This window comes from Histoplasma capsulatum (genome assembly GCF_000150115.1).
Source record: "Histoplasma capsulatum G186AR genomic scaffold supercont2.13, whole genome shotgun sequence".
Classification (NCBI taxonomy): domain Eukaryota; kingdom Fungi; phylum Ascomycota; class Eurotiomycetes; order Onygenales; family Ajellomycetaceae; genus Histoplasma; species Histoplasma capsulatum.
The window spans coordinates 285,201-303,601 of NW_025544813.1; the positions used below are offsets into that span (position 1 = coordinate 285,201).

Below are 18,401 nucleotides of genomic sequence, written 5' to 3' on the forward strand. Positions count from 1 at the left end.
TTCAGGCGTGGAGAAGGATGATGGAGCCCCGAGGTGCGGCCCGGAGGGCATCGAGCATGCCGGTGATGTCGAGGCCCCTGGTGGCCGGAGAGAAGTAGGGGTAGGTGGCAGTGCGGAGGTGGACGTTGGAGAAGATCTGTGTGTGGTTGGCCCAGGTGGGGGAGGAGAGGTAGATTGTTGGTTTCGGCTGGGAGGGGTGGAATTTGGACAGGAAGAGGCCGCCGAGATGGACGGCACCGGTGCCGGAGATTGTTTGGAGGGAGATGACCTGGAATCAGTTAGATTTTCTGTTTTTAAAAAAGGACTTCACTCTCCTCCTTTCAGACGCAATGCGTTTGCTGCATGGATGCACATGTACAGACAGGACTTACTCGATTTTCCTTGATGGCGGGTGAATCTGCGCCGAGGATCAGCCTTTGAGCAGCGCTGGTGAACTCAGGCAGACCAGCAATGGGGAGATATTCATGGTTTAGATTCGGATCGCTGCGCAGGAGCTCATCGGCCTGTTTTATACGTAGCAGTCAGTCAGTCAGCCAGTATTTTATATATCCATCTACTTTATCGAAGCCCATCCACAGATACCCCGCATGCAGTTTGATAGCAAAAAAAGCAGTAAATGTATGTGCTAGTATATAAGTCTACGCAAGGGACCTTCAATCAACCACGCACCTTCTTCACGACAGGCAAGACCCACGGCTTCGCGTTGTTGTCTCTGTACGCACCAATGCCCAGGTCGACCTTCTTATCGGACGTGTCCTGCTTGTAGGCGCGCATCAGGCCGAAGAGCGGGTCCTCGGGGGCCTGGGGCACCACTGCAGCGGTGAATACTGAGGGGTTGGCGGGGGCAGCCATGGCGATGTGGCGGGAGATGTTGGACAGACGAGAGCGGGCAGCGAGATGTGAATGATGTGGGACGGACGCTGGAGCGGCGGAGGGAGATGGTGGAGAGGAGGAAGAGGTTGATCGTTGAGGTTGATGTCGCGGGTGAAACGAGGAGGAGGAGGAAGAGCGGGCGGCGAAGTCATGTGGGGGAGACATTGATTGGGCCGATATATGCGGGGAGACGGCGAGACGGAGAGCAGCCACTTGCAGCTGGGGGAACAGAAGCAGGAGAGGGAGGGGAAGAAGAGAAGAAAGCAGAGGAAGCAGATGATGATGATGAGGTTTAATTATAAAGAAAAAGCCCATCCGAGTTGCATGGCGTATACTTATTTATTAGCAGGCGTAGTTGGCATTCAACCGAGGCATCGATTCAGGCATTCATTCTATCACATTTCACAACTGTCAATAGCAGATCAATCGACGAAGTTGGAGGGTGTTATATATATATATATATAAGAAGCTGATGGAGGAGTTGGCCTACAGACACCTGTCTACTTTTCTATATCTATCTATCCGCAACAACGGCGGAGCAGGAGACTACTTCCTGAGAGCGTTGGCCCCATAGCGGTGCCCACCAATATCTATGATGGGTATATGCATTGTAAAGGAGACACACGAATAGAGAGAGAGGGAGAGAGCGAGACAAAAGGAATTACTCTTCCGTCCAATGTACTGTACGTAGCATATTCTATGTCCACTTCAACTACAATTGAATGAATAAAAAAAAACCCCCCGTAAATACATACTTTATTATATATGTATATATATGTATGTGAATAATCATGAACCAGTCAGTCTAGTGAGAAGAGGGGAAAAAAATATAGCAAGAAATGCACGAAGATAACAAGCCCGCCCCGCCGAAATACGAAAGAAAGTATAACTATATATACAGACAAAACAAAACACCCGCACCAAACCAAACCAAGGGGTTATTAATACCCGGAACAATAGTAAACATCACATAAAACAAAATCAGATATTATCATTGATGATGAAGTAGAATTCACCCGCCCGCCCGGTCCCCATTCCATGACGTGCGTGCATATGCAAAATCCCAATCATCCAGTCATATATCCCATTTGATTCCAATTTTTACACATTTATTCATTCAGCTGTTCATCGCATATGCTTCGCAAGGTATCTCTATTATAAACAAAAAGGAAGGAGTGAATATGATAAAGCGGCAAGAAGGAGAGGTGTTAATATCATGCAAAAGAAGGAGAGGGACGGAGGAATAGTGAGGGCATGAATCGCCCGGCGCTATCTCGGTGATTTGTCGCAGAGCTCTGGAGGCGCTGGGTTTATTGTTGTTTGTTGAGGAGGGGTTGTGCTGCGGGTGGTAGTCGTCGTCGTCGTAGTAGTAGCAGTGGTAAGGATTGCTGTCTCTGCAGCAGGCTCTGTGTGGCCGTCTGCGTGGGCGGGGGAGTTCGGACTGGCACTGGCACCGGCACCAGCACCGGAATTCGTCCGTGTCGCACTGCCATTGCCATGTCCATGTCCATCACCATCATCTTCTCCATCATCTTCGTCATCCTCATCATCCCCATGCCGCCTCGTCCGCACCCGGAACCGCTCCCTCAACCACGCTGATAGCCGATGCCTCCTCGATGCCTCATCTGGCTGTCCCTGGCTCAGCACCATCGACGACGAGGGCGGCTCAGATACCGGTATCGTGTGGATGTTGCTTCCGCTGCTGCTGCTGTTCGCCTGGTGGGGTTCGCTGCTCCGTTGCATTCTCCGGAGCATATCGAGGCGGCGTGATTGATGGTGGTGAGAGGGGTTGGGTTGCGCTGCTGGTTGGGAAGTGGGAGTGCTTGCTCTGGATGTAGAGGCTGGTGTTGCGGTGTCGTCGGAGTCGATGTCCGGTTCTTGGGTGTTGAGGTTTACGCGGCTGTAGGTTGGTTAGGGAGTTAGCAAAGGGGTGCATGATATGGATATGATTGGCGACGGGATGTAGAGTTTGGGGAGGTTGGAACGCGGCAAGGCTCACCAGAGAGGACAGGTCCCGGAGACATTTATCAACCAAGGGTCAACGCATTCTGGGTGGAATTTGTGCTTGCACGGGAGAAGCCTCACGTCTTGGCCCTTTACAAAATCATCTGTGCAGATGGGGCAGCCCAATGCACCACCATCTGTCGTATGCTCTGGGCTGACAGGGCTTGGCTCAGGGGCCGCCGGGCCAATGACACCCGCTTCCTCTTGCTCCAGTTCCTTATTTATATGTACATAGGATGCCGAAGCAGCCGCGGATATTTGAGCAGTTTGCTGCTGCTGCTGCTGCTGCTGCTGCTCTGATTCCACTGGCTTCTGCTGTGGCTGGGGGTGGTCCAATTGCCGCGTGTCAGGGGTTGTGACACCATCAGCCCTCTCATCATGACTTCTCCGATCATGGTCAGCATCTGCATAGTTGGACGCGAGCTCAAGGTCCTGCTTCGCTGCTGGAGATTTATCGTCCTCCGGGTCACCAAACTTGACAATGGGTAGCGTCTCGAGCATGGCTCGTGCAATGCCTTTGGCGCGGCTCTGGCGGGGTCGACCAGCGGTGTTTCGAGGTCCATAACGATCAGGGTTAAGATGGGCTCTGATGGCTCCGGTGACGATGACGATGAGGAACAGCGAAGTGATGATACCAGTGATGCTGTACAGGATTATCATGGCTACTAAAGAGGTTGGTTAAGATTCAGATGTAACACCAAGTCTTCTTCTTGTGAGCACAACTCACCATTATTTCGCTGGTTGCCTTCATCCGTAGGCGTGAATTGGCGTACGTCCATGTCTGGGGCTATGGTTGCATCCTCTAGGGACTGTTGCCCCGAGCGTAGGCTGGCTATTACCTCGCGGACAGCGAGGGGATTAGTGGTGGTGAAAATAGGATGGTATCGGGGTCGTTCCCCGTCTTTTGTAGAGTAGTTGCAGTGGGAAAACTCAGTGGTGTAGAGGACGATGGCCCTGGGGCGGCCGGTGATAGCTGATTGTAGGATGCTATCCGGTTTGGCACCGCCAGAATAGGAAGATGCATCACAGCTAATTAAAGCTATGTCGGTCCCATTCAATGCGGTGGCGTTGTTGGAATCTATGATCACTAATGTTCCCGTGGTGTTGAAATCCTGTAATGGTCAGCCAGCGTGATCCAAAGGCCCAATGCCAGTCCAGTCAGTGCGGAAGAGTGGTGGTGGCGGGTGGCGGGGCAGAAACGCCAATAACTCTATTTCCTGGCAGTGACATGTTGGGGTAGGAGGGGGGGGGGGGGGGGGGAGTTGAAAGAGACATATAGGTAAACTTGTCCTACCAAATCAGTCAAAGATCTGGTTAATGGCGCCAGCTGGATCGGGTCGAGCGATGTGAGCCCGGTGTGTAGATGATAATTGCTGTTAGGTGCAAGCTTTTGGAGATCTTGGGAGTCATTGGATGGCTGGGATGTCTGCGCCTGCACCGGGGCAGAGAGGAGGGCGAATGCACATATCGACAGCAGTGCAAGCATCACCGTCTCGGCGATGGAGGACGAGAGGATACGCATGGTGGCTGTGTCTATTCCTTACTCTCTTTTTTGCTTCCTGCTCGTTTTCAAAAGCATTCATTGCTCAAGAAGAGTACAGTACATATTATTGCGAGAGTAAATATTCTCTATATAGCCAGATACGTAGTATAATTAGCCTCCGGCTGGCCGGTTAGATATCTGGATATCGTGAGAACCAGAGCATACGCTGTAGATACTATACTGGGCAGATTAGTGACATATAAGTTACAGGGAAGCGAATGACGAGGATAACATCGAATGGACCAACCGGTGCACAAGTCAAAGGTACGACGACGCCCAAGCCCATAGTTGTTGATTCAAGCAAAGAAAACGAAAGCAGTTGGCGGCTGCAACAGTAACAACGATAAAGACCGATTCCAAATATTCTGCTGAGGGCAGTGAAATAGAGTTAACGGGTGGACTCCGAAGGTCGAAGCTTCACCGTCACTCAGCCTGATCAGTCAACAGCTCGGCAGAGCGGCATGGCGAAGCCAGAGCACAATCGCCTGGCTAGCTAGAAGAGGATATAGAGCATTGAAGAAGAGCAAGAAGAGTAAGAAGAGAAGGGAAAACAGGAGGAGGAGGAGGAGGAATCGCAGGTTTTGCTGTGGGGTTGAGGCGGATCGGCCGGCGCAGGTGGTGATGTAATGTATGTAATGTATGTAATGTACGGTAAGCCTCGGGCCAGCCGGGTGCGTAATTCCCCCTTCCAGCGGTAACGGCAGCGTATGCGATTTCCCCCGGGTTGGGCTGCTTTCACTCGTTGGTCGTTGCTCTGCGTTATTCCCCAAGCCAAATCGACGATGAATCGACGACGATGGGGATGGTGATAGGATGAGCAGCCTGTGTGGACTGCGGACTGCTCCCCGCTCAGCCACAGAGATCTGAACGATTAGTGATACGATTAGCGTCGTTGTCGATTGGATCAAGGTTAGGCAAAGCGAGCAGATTTGGAATTGTTGACCGATTGGGGGCTTATGATTGTTGAACTCCGTGCTCCGCTCCATCAGAGTTCAACTACTACTCGTAGTAATCGGATCGTATCTATCGGGCATGCTTTCTATTTAGAGCGGAAACCCCGCTGATGAAATGAATGGTTTTCTTGCAGCACTCCTACAATGATCTACATACTGAGCCACCCAGGCTAGGCCAGCTAGCTATGCAAAGGAAACCATGTGGTCCACGGGCCATGAGTATTTACTTATATACCGGATATGCCGGCAGCAACAAGATGTCGGATGCATCGTGACCGCGATATGGGTTTCGCCTTCAGTGGTCGCCTCAAGTTCGCTCTAGCTGCCTCGTTGGGCGTGGAGTTCGTTTCTCCCCTATGTACTGTATGTATGTACATGTACATGTACATTTACATCTGGGACTGCTGCACCAAGGTTAAACTGGTAGATAACATCTCACGCGGCACACGGCGTCTGTTTCTATCCTTTGCCTTTCAATTCTACGGCCCAGGAACCTTTTAACGGCTGGGAAAGCAAACCGACCCTGATCCTGATCCCGATCCCGATCCCTTGGTATGAACATAAACCCGCCGCCGCACACAGTGGCGGAATGGCATGAAACACGGGCTACCGTGTTATGATGTCTTTCCCATCAACTGCTATCAAACGGTGCCGTCGCGTGCTGGCCCAGGTCGAGGTAAAGAAAAGTTGTCTAAGTTGAGAAAGTTGTAAGTCAAGTTCTCTATCCCATCCGATCCGATCCGATCCAGTCCCATCAAACTCAAATGACTTGGAAGTGTGCCCTATACTTCTCTTGCAGGGGATGATGCCCGGCCATGGCGGGGGAGATACTGATGAAATATGTGCTGTGCATGTAGCGGCCACACGTAGCTCATTTCTTCCTGCCACTTGTATCTGGACAGAGTGAGAGGAATGTCACTGGTCTTTAGCAGTTCCAATCTTGATGGGATGCTTTACCATCCACGGCGACTAGGTGCCTTTGCGGCCATTGTTTTCAGCGGGAGAGAAAGAGAAGACAAAAGGGATGAATGATGGTATCAAATGCCCTGAATCCACCACCATCACCGTGATTCCCCATGGCGGATACTGATACTTACCGTGCCTCAACACACAATGGCAAGATCAAAATTAAAAAGATGAATTCAAGTCGTCTGTTGACATTTTGTCTGTCGCTTTCCTGAGCGAGCAAGCTGCCAGTGGCCAATCAGAGCCCGTGTTACTGGTCCAGAACGCCAAACAGTCTCTGTGTGTGCCAGTTGAAGATGTGGGTTTTTCGGCTTTTTTCGGTGGCTTTTTTTTTTGGTGATTTTTTTTTCCCTTCTCTTCCCCCATTGCATGAGAACTCGATTTGGCTCCACCCGCAATCCTGCTTTCATCCTGCGTGGTCCGCGTGTGGAGATGCAGTTCTTCCAAATGGCGCAGGGGAAGACGGTAACACGCTCATCCATGACACGACGGAGGTTTGAGGAGCCATGGCGTGGCTACTGGTATCGATGCCTCATTGTCTCCGATGATTGCGTATCCGCTGTGTTCCACCCGCCAGCGCATGCTTCTTCGTCTGCGGTCTCCTATGACAGATCTCAAATGAGGTCAACTCGCTTGCTCGAAAAGTGGCCAGCCTGAGCCTTTACCCCCACCACCCTCAGCCCTCGGCGCCGCCTTTAACCAGCTCCCGTTAAGCCTGCACCCCTGGAACGCCGCAAACCTTAACCGGCCAAGCCTGGAGCTTAATCAACTCGTGCTCGCCATGTTTCGATGCGCCGGTCACGCTCCAGAACCAGATCGACCAGTGGGCCGTGGACCGTGGACCCGTCGTCGTCGTCGTTGTATTTTTATGGTTATTTATAATTTTATCCTTTTTTGCTTCCATTTCCTTTTCGCCCGTGTGATCTCCTGGCGATGAATCACGTCTTGTTGAATCTTTCCTCCTTCCTCCTTCCTTCTTTTCTCCTTTGTCTGCGACTCTGACACTCGTTAGATCTATCTATATCCTTTTTGTATTTGTGTCATTGTTACTCTGATCTCGGTCTGTTCTAAAATCGCCGCTCTGCACCAGCTTTGGCTACAGGAGGGCCCCGCTTCAACTATCGTTAATAGAGCACCGCTCCTTGGTTATTTCTTCTGGATCGCCAATTACCGCCTACAACTATCTGGGTTTTCTACTCCCTTGGTCTGCTCTCAGTCAAACCTCGGGCCCAATCCGCAGATCACGTCGCATCGTGTTGCGCACTCGCATACTCGCTCGCATACTTAGCGTGCGCGCCGTCTTAGATTCCCACCGATCAACCGTTAAGTCAGCACTTTTTCCCCCTTGCAATTCTCCCCCTGCCTTGGCAGGCTGGCATCCATGAAGGATCGGCTGGGTGTTGGACGTAAACGTTATTCCCGCAACAGGTTTCCCAAACGAGATGATGCCGCCAGCAATGACGACAACACCATTCCCCTGACTAGCGTCTCTAGTACAGGCTATGCTGGGATTAGAACGGTCCAATCCAACAATGGCTCTTCTTCATCCTATGTCCCGCCCACCGACCGTCCTGCCAACGACGACAAAGACAACGACAACGACAACGACAACGAGGACGAGAACGAGAAGGAAGGGATGTTCCGTCACAGACCGGGCGGGCGTAGGATGCTCTTGTCGGATGGGAAGCAGATGGATGCCTCCGAGGATGGCACCCTCACCCGCATGGGAGAGCTGTACAATAAAATCCTGAACTACTCGGTCATCACGCGGTACTTTATCTATGTTTTGCCTCTGGCGTTGCTCATTGCCATACCGATCATTGTCGGGGCTACCATCGCCCAGAATGCAGCCATCGGCGGGGTGCGCATTGTATGGTTCTTCACCTGGGTGGAAGTTGTCTGGTTGAGCTTGTGGGGATCGAAGATCATTGCACACTACGTCCCCTATGTGTTTCAGTTCCTGGTTGGCATTGTAAGTTCGGGGACGAGAAAGTATGCCCTCCTCTTGCGAGCGTTGGAGATTCCGTTTTCTCTCATCGGCTGGTCTGTGACCTCCCTTGCTACTTTTATTCCGGTACGTCTTCCAAATTGAGCCAATCCCTTTTAATCTATCATATCAATCCCCTGGGAGAAACAATATTGGTATGTCAGATGTATGTATATACTTAAACTGTAACAGTTGATGACGCGAAACCCCACCAATCAAGCCTCCGGCGACACACAAATCAAGTACTGGCAGAATGTAGTCAGGAATATCCTGTTTGCCGCGTTTGTCTCGACCTTGATTTTGGCTGCGGAGAAGATCCTCATTCAATTGATATCTATCGGCTACCACCGGCGACAGTTCGATACCAGGATCAAAGAGTCCAAGCGGAACATCGCCCTCCTGACGATGCTCTACAAGGCGTCACGGAACCTTTTTCCTGCTTATTGTGCGGAGTTTGAAGACGAGGACTATGCAATCCAAGATTCCGTAGTTGGCGTCATGAAGCTTCCCCGTGGCCACAAGCGGCGTGGATCCACTACTCCGATGCGTCTGATTCAGGGCGTGAGCCGAGTCGGGGACAAGATTACAGCTGCGTTCGGCAATGTTGCCCAGGAGATCACGGGGAAGCAGGTCTTCAATCCCACGTCGGCCCATTCGGTCGTGACCCTGGCGCTGGAAAAGCGCAAGGCGACAGAAGCACTTGCACGACGTATGTGGATGTCCTTCGTTCTCCAGGGGCGAGAGAGCCTTTACCTAGAGGATATTATCGAGGTTCTTGGTGCCGACCGTGAAGAAGATGCGAAAGAATGCTTCGCCATGCTGGATCACGATGGCAATGGTGATGTCAGCCTGGAAGAGATGATCCTTACGCTGACGGAGATCCGTAGAGTGAAGAAATCCATCAACAACAGCTTGCACGACGTTGACCAGGCAATTAATGTCCTCGACAGCCTTTTGTGTGTGATTGTTCTCATCATGGTGGTCCTGGTTTTCAGTATGTCGCACGCACACGCAATCCCTGTACTTGATTTAAAATATATATATAGCTAACAGTTGGCAATAGTTGCGTTTCTCAACACTGGATTCGGAACCACGCTCGCGGCCGGCGCAACTGCGCTTCTCTCTCTATCCTTCGTCTTTGCCACAACCGCCCAGGAGGTCCTGGGTAGCACGATTTTCCTCTTCGTAAAGCACGCGATGGACGTAGGAGACCGAGTCGATATTGGAGATCGTCAGCTAGTTGTGGAACGGATCTCTCTCCTCTACACCGTTTTCAGGGGCGCTCGAGATTACAAGACGTTCCAAGTACCAAACATTATTTTGAACACCCAGTGGATTGAGAACATCACTCGCTCAAAGGCCATGCGCGAGCAGATCACGCTCACGGTGGATTTTGGCACCTCCTTCGCAGACATCCAGCTGCTGAAGGCCGAGCTGCAGAAATTCGTCCGTGACAAGGAAAACTCCCGCGACTTCCATCCAGACGTTGACGTTGAGGTCATCGACCTTGGCACCATGAACAAGCTCGAGCTCAGAGTTGAAATCCGCCATAAGTCCAACTGGTCCCACGAGACCATCCGGGCCACCCGCCGGTCGAAGTTCATGTGTGCAGTGGTCCTTGCTGCCCGCAAGATCCCCATCTACGGGCCTGGCGGCGGCGACGCTGCGCTGGGCGACGTTACGAGGCCGTCATACTCCGTCGCGATATCCCACGAGCAGGCGCAGGCGAACAAGGATGAGTGGACCAAGGGGAAAGATGAGGCGCGGATGATTCCAACATCTGAGATGGATGACTACCTCGCACGCACCGGTAAGCTGGACGGGTCTGACGCATTCTCCCCCGCCGCTGCCACCGCAGTGGATGGCGGGTCGCCCAATGGCACGCTCCTTTACCGCGGCGCTTCGACCCGATCCGCGCCTGCGAAGAAGGACACGGAAGCATCCGTCGTCCGCGCCCTGCATTCCCGATCCGCAGCCACGGACCAGCCGCGCATCGACGTATCCAACATCCCCCACGACTACAGCAAGCTCTCTTCACACAACCCCAACGGCACAGGCACCGGCGCAGCCGCAGGCGACAACAGCAGCAATCGAGCCTCCAACCCCCCAGACCCCCTCATCACCCGCGAGCCATCCACAGGCCGACGCACAGGCGCGCACACGACCAGATTCCTCTCGCCCACCACGCCCGTCATCCACGAGAAAGACGGGCCCCCCGGTGCCGTACCCTCGATCCCAAGCCACCTCCTCCCACCCCCCGTCGCCACCACCACAACGACATCCGCACACGAGTACTTCGAGCTCACAGACCGCCATCCAGACCCGGGCGCGGGCCGCGACTCGTATTATCATCAGCAGCATTACCAGCATCACCCGCCTTCCAACACCGGTAATAATAACAACAATCACAACAGCAACAATCCATACATCCCGCGCTCACCGCCGTCGACCTCTTCCAGTTCTACAATCCAATCGCAGATGCCTCGGCCTCCTGCGCCCGCTGCCGGCACTGCTTATCATGGTGCGGCTGGTAATCCGCCTGGGGGATCGAGCTCGGGAAGATAGATGGATGGATGGATGGATGGATTGGAGGGCAGCTGGCTGCCGGGGCCCAAAATTGTGGGTAGTTGCCGCGATGATATTTTGATCATTTTCTTTTTTTTGTCTGATTTTTTTTTTTTTTTTTTATTTTTTTATTTTTTTTTGGACTTTTTTCTTATAATATATATTCGGGAATCTAAAGAGGAAATAAATAAAATAGAAGGGGGGGGAAGGCGGGAAGGGAGAAAAGGGGACATGCATGGTTTTATATTTATTTATTTTGGTTTGTTTTATGGGGATAGACATCTGATGCGTGATTATGATATTATCATAAGCGTTTTGGAAAGCGAAAACTATATAGTTATGTATTTTCTCGGGATATTTTTTTAGTCTTTTATTCATTCTTATTTATTCTTATTTTATTTTATTCTTTAGGGTTGGGAGGAATGGGGGGGGAGGAGATTCGAAACAGGAAACGGAAAAGGAGAAAAAAAAAACTGGCTTAGCTGGCTGGTGGTGCGGAGTCAAGGGTTGCTACGAAGGGGGATATTTGCATGTTTATAATATCGATATGAGATTGTATATATATATATATGGATTGAGATGAGTATTGCGATGTTTTTATGTTGAAGCGGGTCTTGAACATTGATTGGTGATCGATTGGTTTGTAGAACACTATGAAGGAAGGGATTTATATTATATACATGTATTTATATATATGAGTGCGAAATATACATTCATCGATTCCAGATATTCTATTTGAATTATCTCATAATGCAGAACCTATCTATCATACAAGCCCTCGTCGTTTGTTGTAAGAAAAAGAGGGAGTGGTGGGGGGGGAGAGGAAGGAGATGATGAACTAGAGAAAGGGAAAAGGTAACAGGAGCAGATCAGCTGCCCGAACTCCGTCTAGACAAGTCGAGATGGATAGATGAATGATGGTAATAATAATAATAATAATAATACATAGGAAACAGGTGAATGGCATGGGTATCTCAGTTTCGGTATCGGTATCGGGGATAGATATCAGGACACTCCGATTCGCCTAGGGGAATTGACCACTTGGGCAAGTTCAGATCGATCTGGCTTTTTTTTTTTTTTTTTTTTTTTTTCCATGATTCTGGCACAGCGGGAGACGGGTAACAGAAAGGAATGGCTTGCTCACGGGTACAAGTTCGAGTGTGGGGCTAACATTGATAAATGTTTGGATGCGGAGTTGAATAAATTGGAGATGTAATATGTAGCAAAAGAGGAGATATTGTAACTGGCTAGGGACCCTTAAATGTCCGTCCCCTTGGACATGTACACAGCGGCGGAGCGTGGCAGGAAGCAGGATGGATTCCAGGCTTGTTCCATTTGGAGTAGAGAGACGCCATGCAGATTCCTCAATGGGCCGTATCGTCCCATTACCTTTCCCTGTATTCGAACCCCCCTAACAGAAAATGGGCGTTCCACCCACCCAACGTCATATATGTATATCTCACTTGGTTTCCTTCCACGGGTACGACACCGGGTCATCCTTTCGAAGCCAGATCTTCGTTCGACGCTTCGTCGTCACATGCTCCACGAATGCCTCGCGGGTGTACTTGGCTTTAAACTGGCGGATCCAGCGGGGGTCCCAGAGCTCGCTGGCCACGCCTAAATCCTTGCAGCAACGCATCATGGCGTTGGACTTGCAGCCCTCTGTCGCGGTGGGGATGCCGTCGGGGGAGAAATAGTCTTGTTCGCCGCGCGCGACGGAGACGAGGCTTTTGGAGGAAAAAGAAATTTCGTTAGTTTATATGTATTTCATATTGCATGGGATGATTGCTTGATACTGCGTATAGAAAATGAAGCGGAGAAAGGGAGGAAAAGGGATTACGAACCGGCCATGCGCAACGAGCGCATACTCCCTCGTCACGGTCTTGGCTGTGACAATACTCTCGCCGCGCGGCGCAAGTCCCCAACCACCCGGGCCAAACGCTTTATTCAGTATACGTCGATATTTAATCTCGGGAAGATAGACGATGCCATCGGGTTTTATCTCGACGTCGTCTGAATTTATTTCTTGGAGGAGGACTTCGGCCGCTTCCTTTGAGAAGGGCTGGGCGCTGAGACCGTGGAACGAGCGCGTCCAGTCGATGTGATCCTTACTGTTGTCGTCATTGTCGGCGGAGTTTGAGATGTCGAGGTCCGTAGGTTTATCATCTAAACCGGTCTTGCTGAGATTTTGAATAGTGGCTGTTGTTGGAGTGGGTTTTGCAGAGGATGTAGTACGGGAGGTAGAGTTCGAGGATGAGATTGTTGATGGAGACGAAGAAGCGGGCGGTGATGCAGGAGTAGTGGTAGGGGTAGAAGAGGCAGATGCAGAGGGCGTCGATGCTTTAGATGCGGAGGATTGCGACTGGCGATATGTGGATGAGCTGGTAACGGAGCGGAATTGGCTGAAGGATAGCTGAGCTCTGGAGACGGGGAGGGCTGCTTTCCGCGACGCAGTCCAACTGATTGTGCGAAGCGCACTGGATGCCATTGTGAAGGGTGATCTGGCTGAGCAAATGCCAGTCAGTCAGGTTTTGTAGTCGGTGGCTGCGTTGTGTTGAAGCTGCGATGTTTGTGATTATTGCTTCGGATTGTTTCTTTTTTGGGGCTGGAGGTCAATCCCGTGACATGGATAAATATTGAGATGAGATTTCTATGGGAGGATATTTATACCAATTGAAGCCGGGAAAACAGAATATAAATAGTGATATACATAGACAAATAGTACATAGAGCGGGGAGTATCTCTTATTCGCTTGCAGCAATTCCCTGTTAAAAGTCCTTTGACTCCGTCCGCTTCTCGTTGCCGTGCCGTTTCCAGCATTCACGGAATGCTTCCATCTGTAGGGTTCAAACAGGCCCAAATCAGCATCTATATCCTGATACCATATGCGTAGATTATGAGTCGCGGTGGATCGTAGAAGAGGATAAGCTGGGGCCTATAGAGGAGCAGTCTATCCCGCGGGTTGGAAGGCTCAACGTACTTCTTTTTTGCATGCTCGCCAGTCTCTCTTGTCATAGTAGCAATCGTTCATCTTTAGCTGCTCCGCTGTCATCCCCAATGGCCTCTCGTTAGAATCTTCTTTCCAGTCCCGATATTAGAGGGACCGCGTCCTACCTGCACATCCGGTGCTGAAAATCCGCTTGTCCCTGCATAGATATTTGCATTGTCAGCCAGCCCACCAGCTATTTAAGTCGGTGACTACGCTCCCTTGGCTTCAAGGCGACGGAGAAAGGAGGCCTCATACCATTCATCAGGCCCATCGTCCTCCACAGTCTGCGCGACCGGCGGCTTCTTCTCTGTTTTGGACATCGTGGTGCAGTTCTTTTCCTGTGGTTGGAGCAAAGCAAATAACCAAGTTACTGGGAAAATCTTGGACCAACTTCAGACGAATATATTAAATAGTCAACACTGCCTGCCCCGCAGAGGAACCAGCTATCCTACTACAAAATGACCACCAACCCCGTCCTCCTCTCTAAAAGGTTGAACGTGCTGGTCTATTCTGGTGCGCAAACTTACTCCGATTGGAAAACCAATATTCTGACCCCCGCTGCTCCAGGAAATGGAACTACCGTCGACGCCGTCCGCCACTGCCTCTACTCTCTCCGCCGGCTCTTGGCTGCGAACTACGCTGTGATCCCCGTAACGGGGCAAATGATCGTCAATGAGCCTTGGACTGCTTCCTGTGCGCTGCTAGTAATGCCTGGCGGCGCGGACTTACCATACTGCAGGACACTGAACGGCGAAGGGAATCGGAGGATCAGTCAATTCGTTCAGCGGGGCGGGGCGTACCTGGGTTTTTGCGCGGGCGGTTACTTTGCCAGCAAACGGTGTGAGTTCGAGGTTGGGAACAAGAAGCTGGAAGTTGTTGGTGACAGGGAGCTGGCTTTCTTTCCCGGAATATGTCGAGGATGTGCCTTTCCCGGGTTTGTATACGATAGTGAAGATGGTGCTCGAGCGGCGGAGCTCAAGGTATCAAAATCTGCGCAAGCGTTTGGGTCCGTGCCGGAGGTTTTCAAGGCTTATTATAATGGCGGAGGTGTCTTTGTTGATGCGCCTAAATATGCGGACCAAGGGGTGGAAGTTCTCGCTAGTTACACAGAAGATCTCAGTGTGGACTCTGGAGAGGGCTCGGCTACGGTCGTTTACTGTAAGGTGGGCGAGGGAGCAGCAATTCTCACTGGGGCTCATCCAGAGTTTGTATTTCCTGCAAAGCCGATTGATAGCTGGGAACTGACGAAGCCCAGATTTGCTGCCTCCAATCTTGACAGAAACGCTGATGGGCCCGAATATCACAAAATCGTCGATGTTTTGGCTGCAGACGATGAATCGAGGGTGAGTTTCTTGAAGGCTTGTTTGACGAAACTGGGCCTTCAGGTTAATCAAGACTCGTCCACTGTGCCATCGCTATCCCGATTACATCTTTCCTCTCTGGTTCCTCAGGGGAGCGCTGAGTTAATCTCCGCCCTTCGAGATATCATTACCGTGACTGATGGAGAGGAATATATTAAAGACGATATTGATACTTTCCATCTCGAGAAACCATCGTCGATGGGAATGAGAGATATAGCTGAATCCCTACCTGCTGGCATTTCGAAAACTGGCCAAGGGGGTGATTCTGACACATTCTTGGATTATAATTCTGTTATCAAAGAAGTGGTTGTTCATGATGAAACTCCGTCCTCCAAAGCTACCCCTTCCTTCAACCACCACGCATTCTACGGAAATCTCAAGGAATACCGCTCGCAGTCGAAAGAGGAAATTCATGAATTCGGCTCGAATATATTGTATGGAGAGGTCGTCACGAGCACAAGTAGTCTCCTTGAGAAGTATGAAATTCCATCACACTGCTTACTGTCATGTCCTGTCACTTACACGAATTATAGGAATACGCAACTACTCCGAAGGCTCCCACATGGATTCGTGGCTACTGCGACGGTCCAAGTGGCCGGACGAGGCCGCGGGTCCAACGTCTGGGTCTCGCCATCTGGTCAGCTAATGTTCTCAATCGTCATAAAGCACGCCGTCAGCAACATGACCCGTGCTCCCGTGGTGTTTATACAGTATATCGCCGCCATCGCCATTGCCCAAGGCATCAAGAGCTACGACAAGGGATATGAAAACATGCCCATAAAACTGAAGTGGCCAAATGATATATGTAAACCACTAAACCCCCCCCTCCCCATACTTCCGCTTTAATAATAAATAATAAATAATAATATCCAACTAATCCAATACCCTTACTCAAATGATACCTCTAGACGCCCTGGATCCTACCAAACCCGATTCCAAATCCTACACAAAAATAACAGGCATTCTCGTAAACGCCCACTACTCCTCTGCAGAATATATCGCCGTCGTCGGCATCGGGATCAACGCCCTAAATCCCTCCCCAACCACCTCTCTTAACGCCCTCTTATCCTCCCTTGCCCAGAAATCACCCTCCAATAGAAGTCTCCCCCCGCTAACCCTCGAGAAGCTCCTCGCCCGCATCCTCACCGCCTTCGAGTCCTTATACGCCCGCTTCCTACGCACAGGCTTTGACGAGCATTTCTTCGACCTTTACTATGCAGACTGGCTGCATATGGATCAAATCGTCACGCTGGAGGCGGAGGGTGGGGTGCGCGCGCGCATCAAGGGGATCACCAGTGACTATGGCTTGCTTGTGGCGGAGGAGTTGGGGTGGGAGGACCGTCCTACGGGGAAGACGTGGGAGCTTCAGAGTGACAGTAACAGTTTTGATTTCTTCAAGGGTCTGATTAAGAGGAAGGTGTGAGCTTTTTGGGGGCTGAGGAATGGAATTGGATATTGGGGGAATGGCTTCAAGTGTCCATGCTGTGGATGGGCTTTGGGGCAATTCTGGTAATGAGCTGGGGACATGGCCACTTACGCAGTTTCGTGATTCTTTTAGGTAGATATCCTTGATGTTAGCCCGCTCGTGGGAGGGAGAGTTCAATGATGCAGACGCAGAGGTATAGGCATCAGGCTATGTTATATATATATATATATATATATATATATATACTTTTATCCATCTTGACGAAATACCTTCCTTCCTTAGAATTTATTACTAGTTACCTGTCCACCTAACCAACACAAACAAAAATGAAAATCGAAATCCTCAAGTCATTTTGCATCATTTGTAAAAATTTTATATACCGTTGCATAGACTGATCAAGGTTAGTCAGAGGAAATTGCCTATGTAGGAGCAGCTCGTTATAGGATTGAGAATGGTGGATGATGGTAGACCATTTCGTATTTTATCGGATAAAAAACCGGCTTTCTAGGACCTGTGTTGACTCCCTTTTTTTCTGTATGGCTGTATTTGGTGCAGTTTTGGTCGGTCCGCTTTCTTTTCTTTCCGTTGGCAAGTAACATCCTCGAGATAAGCAAGTACAGTACGTCCCAATAAACAAAACCAAGAAGCAAAACAAGGTTTCTGATAGACGATTTTTGCAGGTTCACTGGGGCGCATCAAAATATCAAAATAGCTCGTTGGGGTTTCTTTCTTTCTTTCTTTCTCTTTCTTCTTTTGTTAAAATATCAAAAATCCAAACTTTTTAAAACAGCTATTTATTCAACAGTAAACTCAAAAGTCCTGTCGCCCTCTCCAATTTTGATCTGCTCTGCGTGGTCATTATACAGAGTTCGCTCAAAATACTTCACGCGCCCAGATTCATGCACAAGCACGACCGTCTGCGTCTGCGTTCCATACAGACCCTTCATATACTCATGATGGTCCGCCGGCCCATTAGCCACCACATCGACCTTCCCCTCCAGCTTCGATGCACACACTTCGTCGACAGTATGCTCAATCTCCGCATCATCTCCGATAACAGGGATAAAGATACTCTCGCGCAGCAGGTTGATATACGTCTCCAGATTGCCCCCCTCGCTCAATCTCGGTAGCGTATCCCTGCTAAGCAGTTCCAGCAACCGCTGCACAAGTGCGTCTTCACATTCACCCAGCTTCACAGAGGCATCAATCGCTTCTTTCAGGAGCCTCTCCCCATCCACAATCTTCCGCCACGACCGGTCTCCAAATACCGTATTGCTCAGACCGACCGTCTGGCCCTTTTCATTGGCAATCCACTCAATGCCGTCCGCCGCTGAGACGCGGTTGGAAACAACAGCCAAGGGCCCGCGCACGTTGCCACAGACAAGGCTGAAGCCGCCGGCCAGTTGCGCGTCGCCCCCGGCGATAAGGTCCTCAGCATACTCCTTAGCGGTGACTGTGCTGTCTGGGGGCAGCTCGAGGAATGAATTCACGATGGAGCCTCTGCTGCGCACGCCCACGACGGGCTTGTCGGTGTCCTCGCGGTAGTTTGTTAGCACGGCGATGCGGCCTTGCTTTGTGACGCCCAGCCAGGTGCCATGGACTTCCCGGGCTAAGTCCCGAGAACCTAGGACATGGGACTTGTCGCCCGGCCACCAGTGTGCGGGGGCTGTGGGGCGGTGAAGGAATTCCTATTTGTTGTTAGTACTGTATATGGATTTGATATGCTCATTTGAG

General features: G+C 50.7%; 7 protein-coding genes across 7 annotated transcripts in view; 2 read left to right on the plus strand and 5 right to left on the minus strand.

Moving 5' to 3' along the window:
• Positions 1 to 1,038, minus strand: part of HCBG_08053 (aspartate aminotransferase) — a gene marked incomplete at both ends in the record, with an annotated part of 1,862 nt that extends 824 nt beyond the window's left edge. Inside the window, 3 exons of the mRNA XM_045435102.1 lie at positions 3 to 268; positions 372 to 503; positions 670 to 1,038. Of these exons, the coding sequence (XP_045284408.1) occupies positions 3 to 268; positions 372 to 503; positions 670 to 1,038 (767 nt within the window). The remainder of the gene's footprint in view (positions 1 to 2; positions 269 to 371; positions 504 to 669) is intronic.
• A 1,104-nt stretch (positions 1,039 to 2,142) lies between these two features.
• Positions 2,143 to 4,399, minus strand: HCBG_08054 (RING-7 finger domain-containing protein; the record flags this gene model as incomplete). Its single annotated transcript, XM_045435103.1, has 4 exons — positions 2,143 to 2,773; positions 2,873 to 3,539; positions 3,605 to 3,989; positions 4,172 to 4,399. 4 exons carry the CDS (start codon positions 4,397 to 4,399, stop codon positions 2,143 to 2,145), a joined length of 1,911 nt encoding a protein of 636 aa, XP_045284409.1.
• A 461-nt stretch (positions 4,400 to 4,860) lies between these two features.
• HCBG_08055 (uncharacterized protein) lies at positions 4,861 to 5,590 on the minus strand (the record flags this gene model as incomplete). The annotated part of the gene is made up of 2 exons (XM_045435104.1): positions 4,861 to 5,283; positions 5,531 to 5,590. 2 exons carry the CDS (start codon positions 5,588 to 5,590, stop codon positions 4,861 to 4,863), a joined length of 483 nt encoding a protein of 160 aa, XP_045284410.1.
• A 2,130-nt stretch (positions 5,591 to 7,720) lies between these two features.
• HCBG_08056 (serine/threonine-protein kinase) lies at positions 7,721 to 10,891 on the plus strand (the record flags this gene model as incomplete). Its single annotated transcript, XM_045435105.1, has 3 exons — positions 7,721 to 8,311; positions 8,519 to 9,320; positions 9,390 to 10,891. 3 exons carry the CDS (start codon positions 7,721 to 7,723, stop codon positions 10,889 to 10,891), a joined length of 2,895 nt encoding a protein of 964 aa, XP_045284411.1.
• A 1,459-nt stretch (positions 10,892 to 12,350) lies between these two features.
• HCBG_08057 (mitochondrial genome maintenance protein MGM101) lies at positions 12,351 to 13,379 on the minus strand (the record flags this gene model as incomplete). The annotated part of the gene is made up of 2 exons (XM_045435106.1): positions 12,351 to 12,618; positions 12,736 to 13,379. The coding sequence occupies 2 exons, from the start codon at positions 13,377 to 13,379 to the stop codon at positions 12,351 to 12,353; spliced, it is 912 nt and encodes a 303-aa protein (XP_045284412.1).
• A 959-nt stretch (positions 13,380 to 14,338) lies between these two features.
• Positions 14,339 to 16,664, plus strand: HCBG_08058 (biotin-[methylmalonyl-CoA-carboxytransferase] ligase; the record flags this gene model as incomplete). The annotated part of the gene is made up of 3 exons (XM_045435107.1): positions 14,339 to 15,717; positions 15,775 to 16,046; positions 16,150 to 16,664. The coding sequence occupies 3 exons, from the start codon at positions 14,339 to 14,341 to the stop codon at positions 16,662 to 16,664; spliced, it is 2,166 nt and encodes a 721-aa protein (XP_045284413.1).
• A 797-nt stretch (positions 16,665 to 17,461) lies between these two features.
• HCBG_08059 (DUF833 domain-containing protein) overlaps positions 17,462 to 18,401 on the minus strand; it is a gene marked incomplete at both ends in the record, with an annotated part of 1,186 nt that continues 246 nt past the window's right edge. Inside the window, one exon of the mRNA XM_045435108.1 lies at positions 17,462 to 18,355. Coding sequence (XP_045284414.1) covers positions 17,462 to 18,355 — 894 coding nt within the window. The remainder of the gene's footprint in view (positions 18,356 to 18,401) is intronic.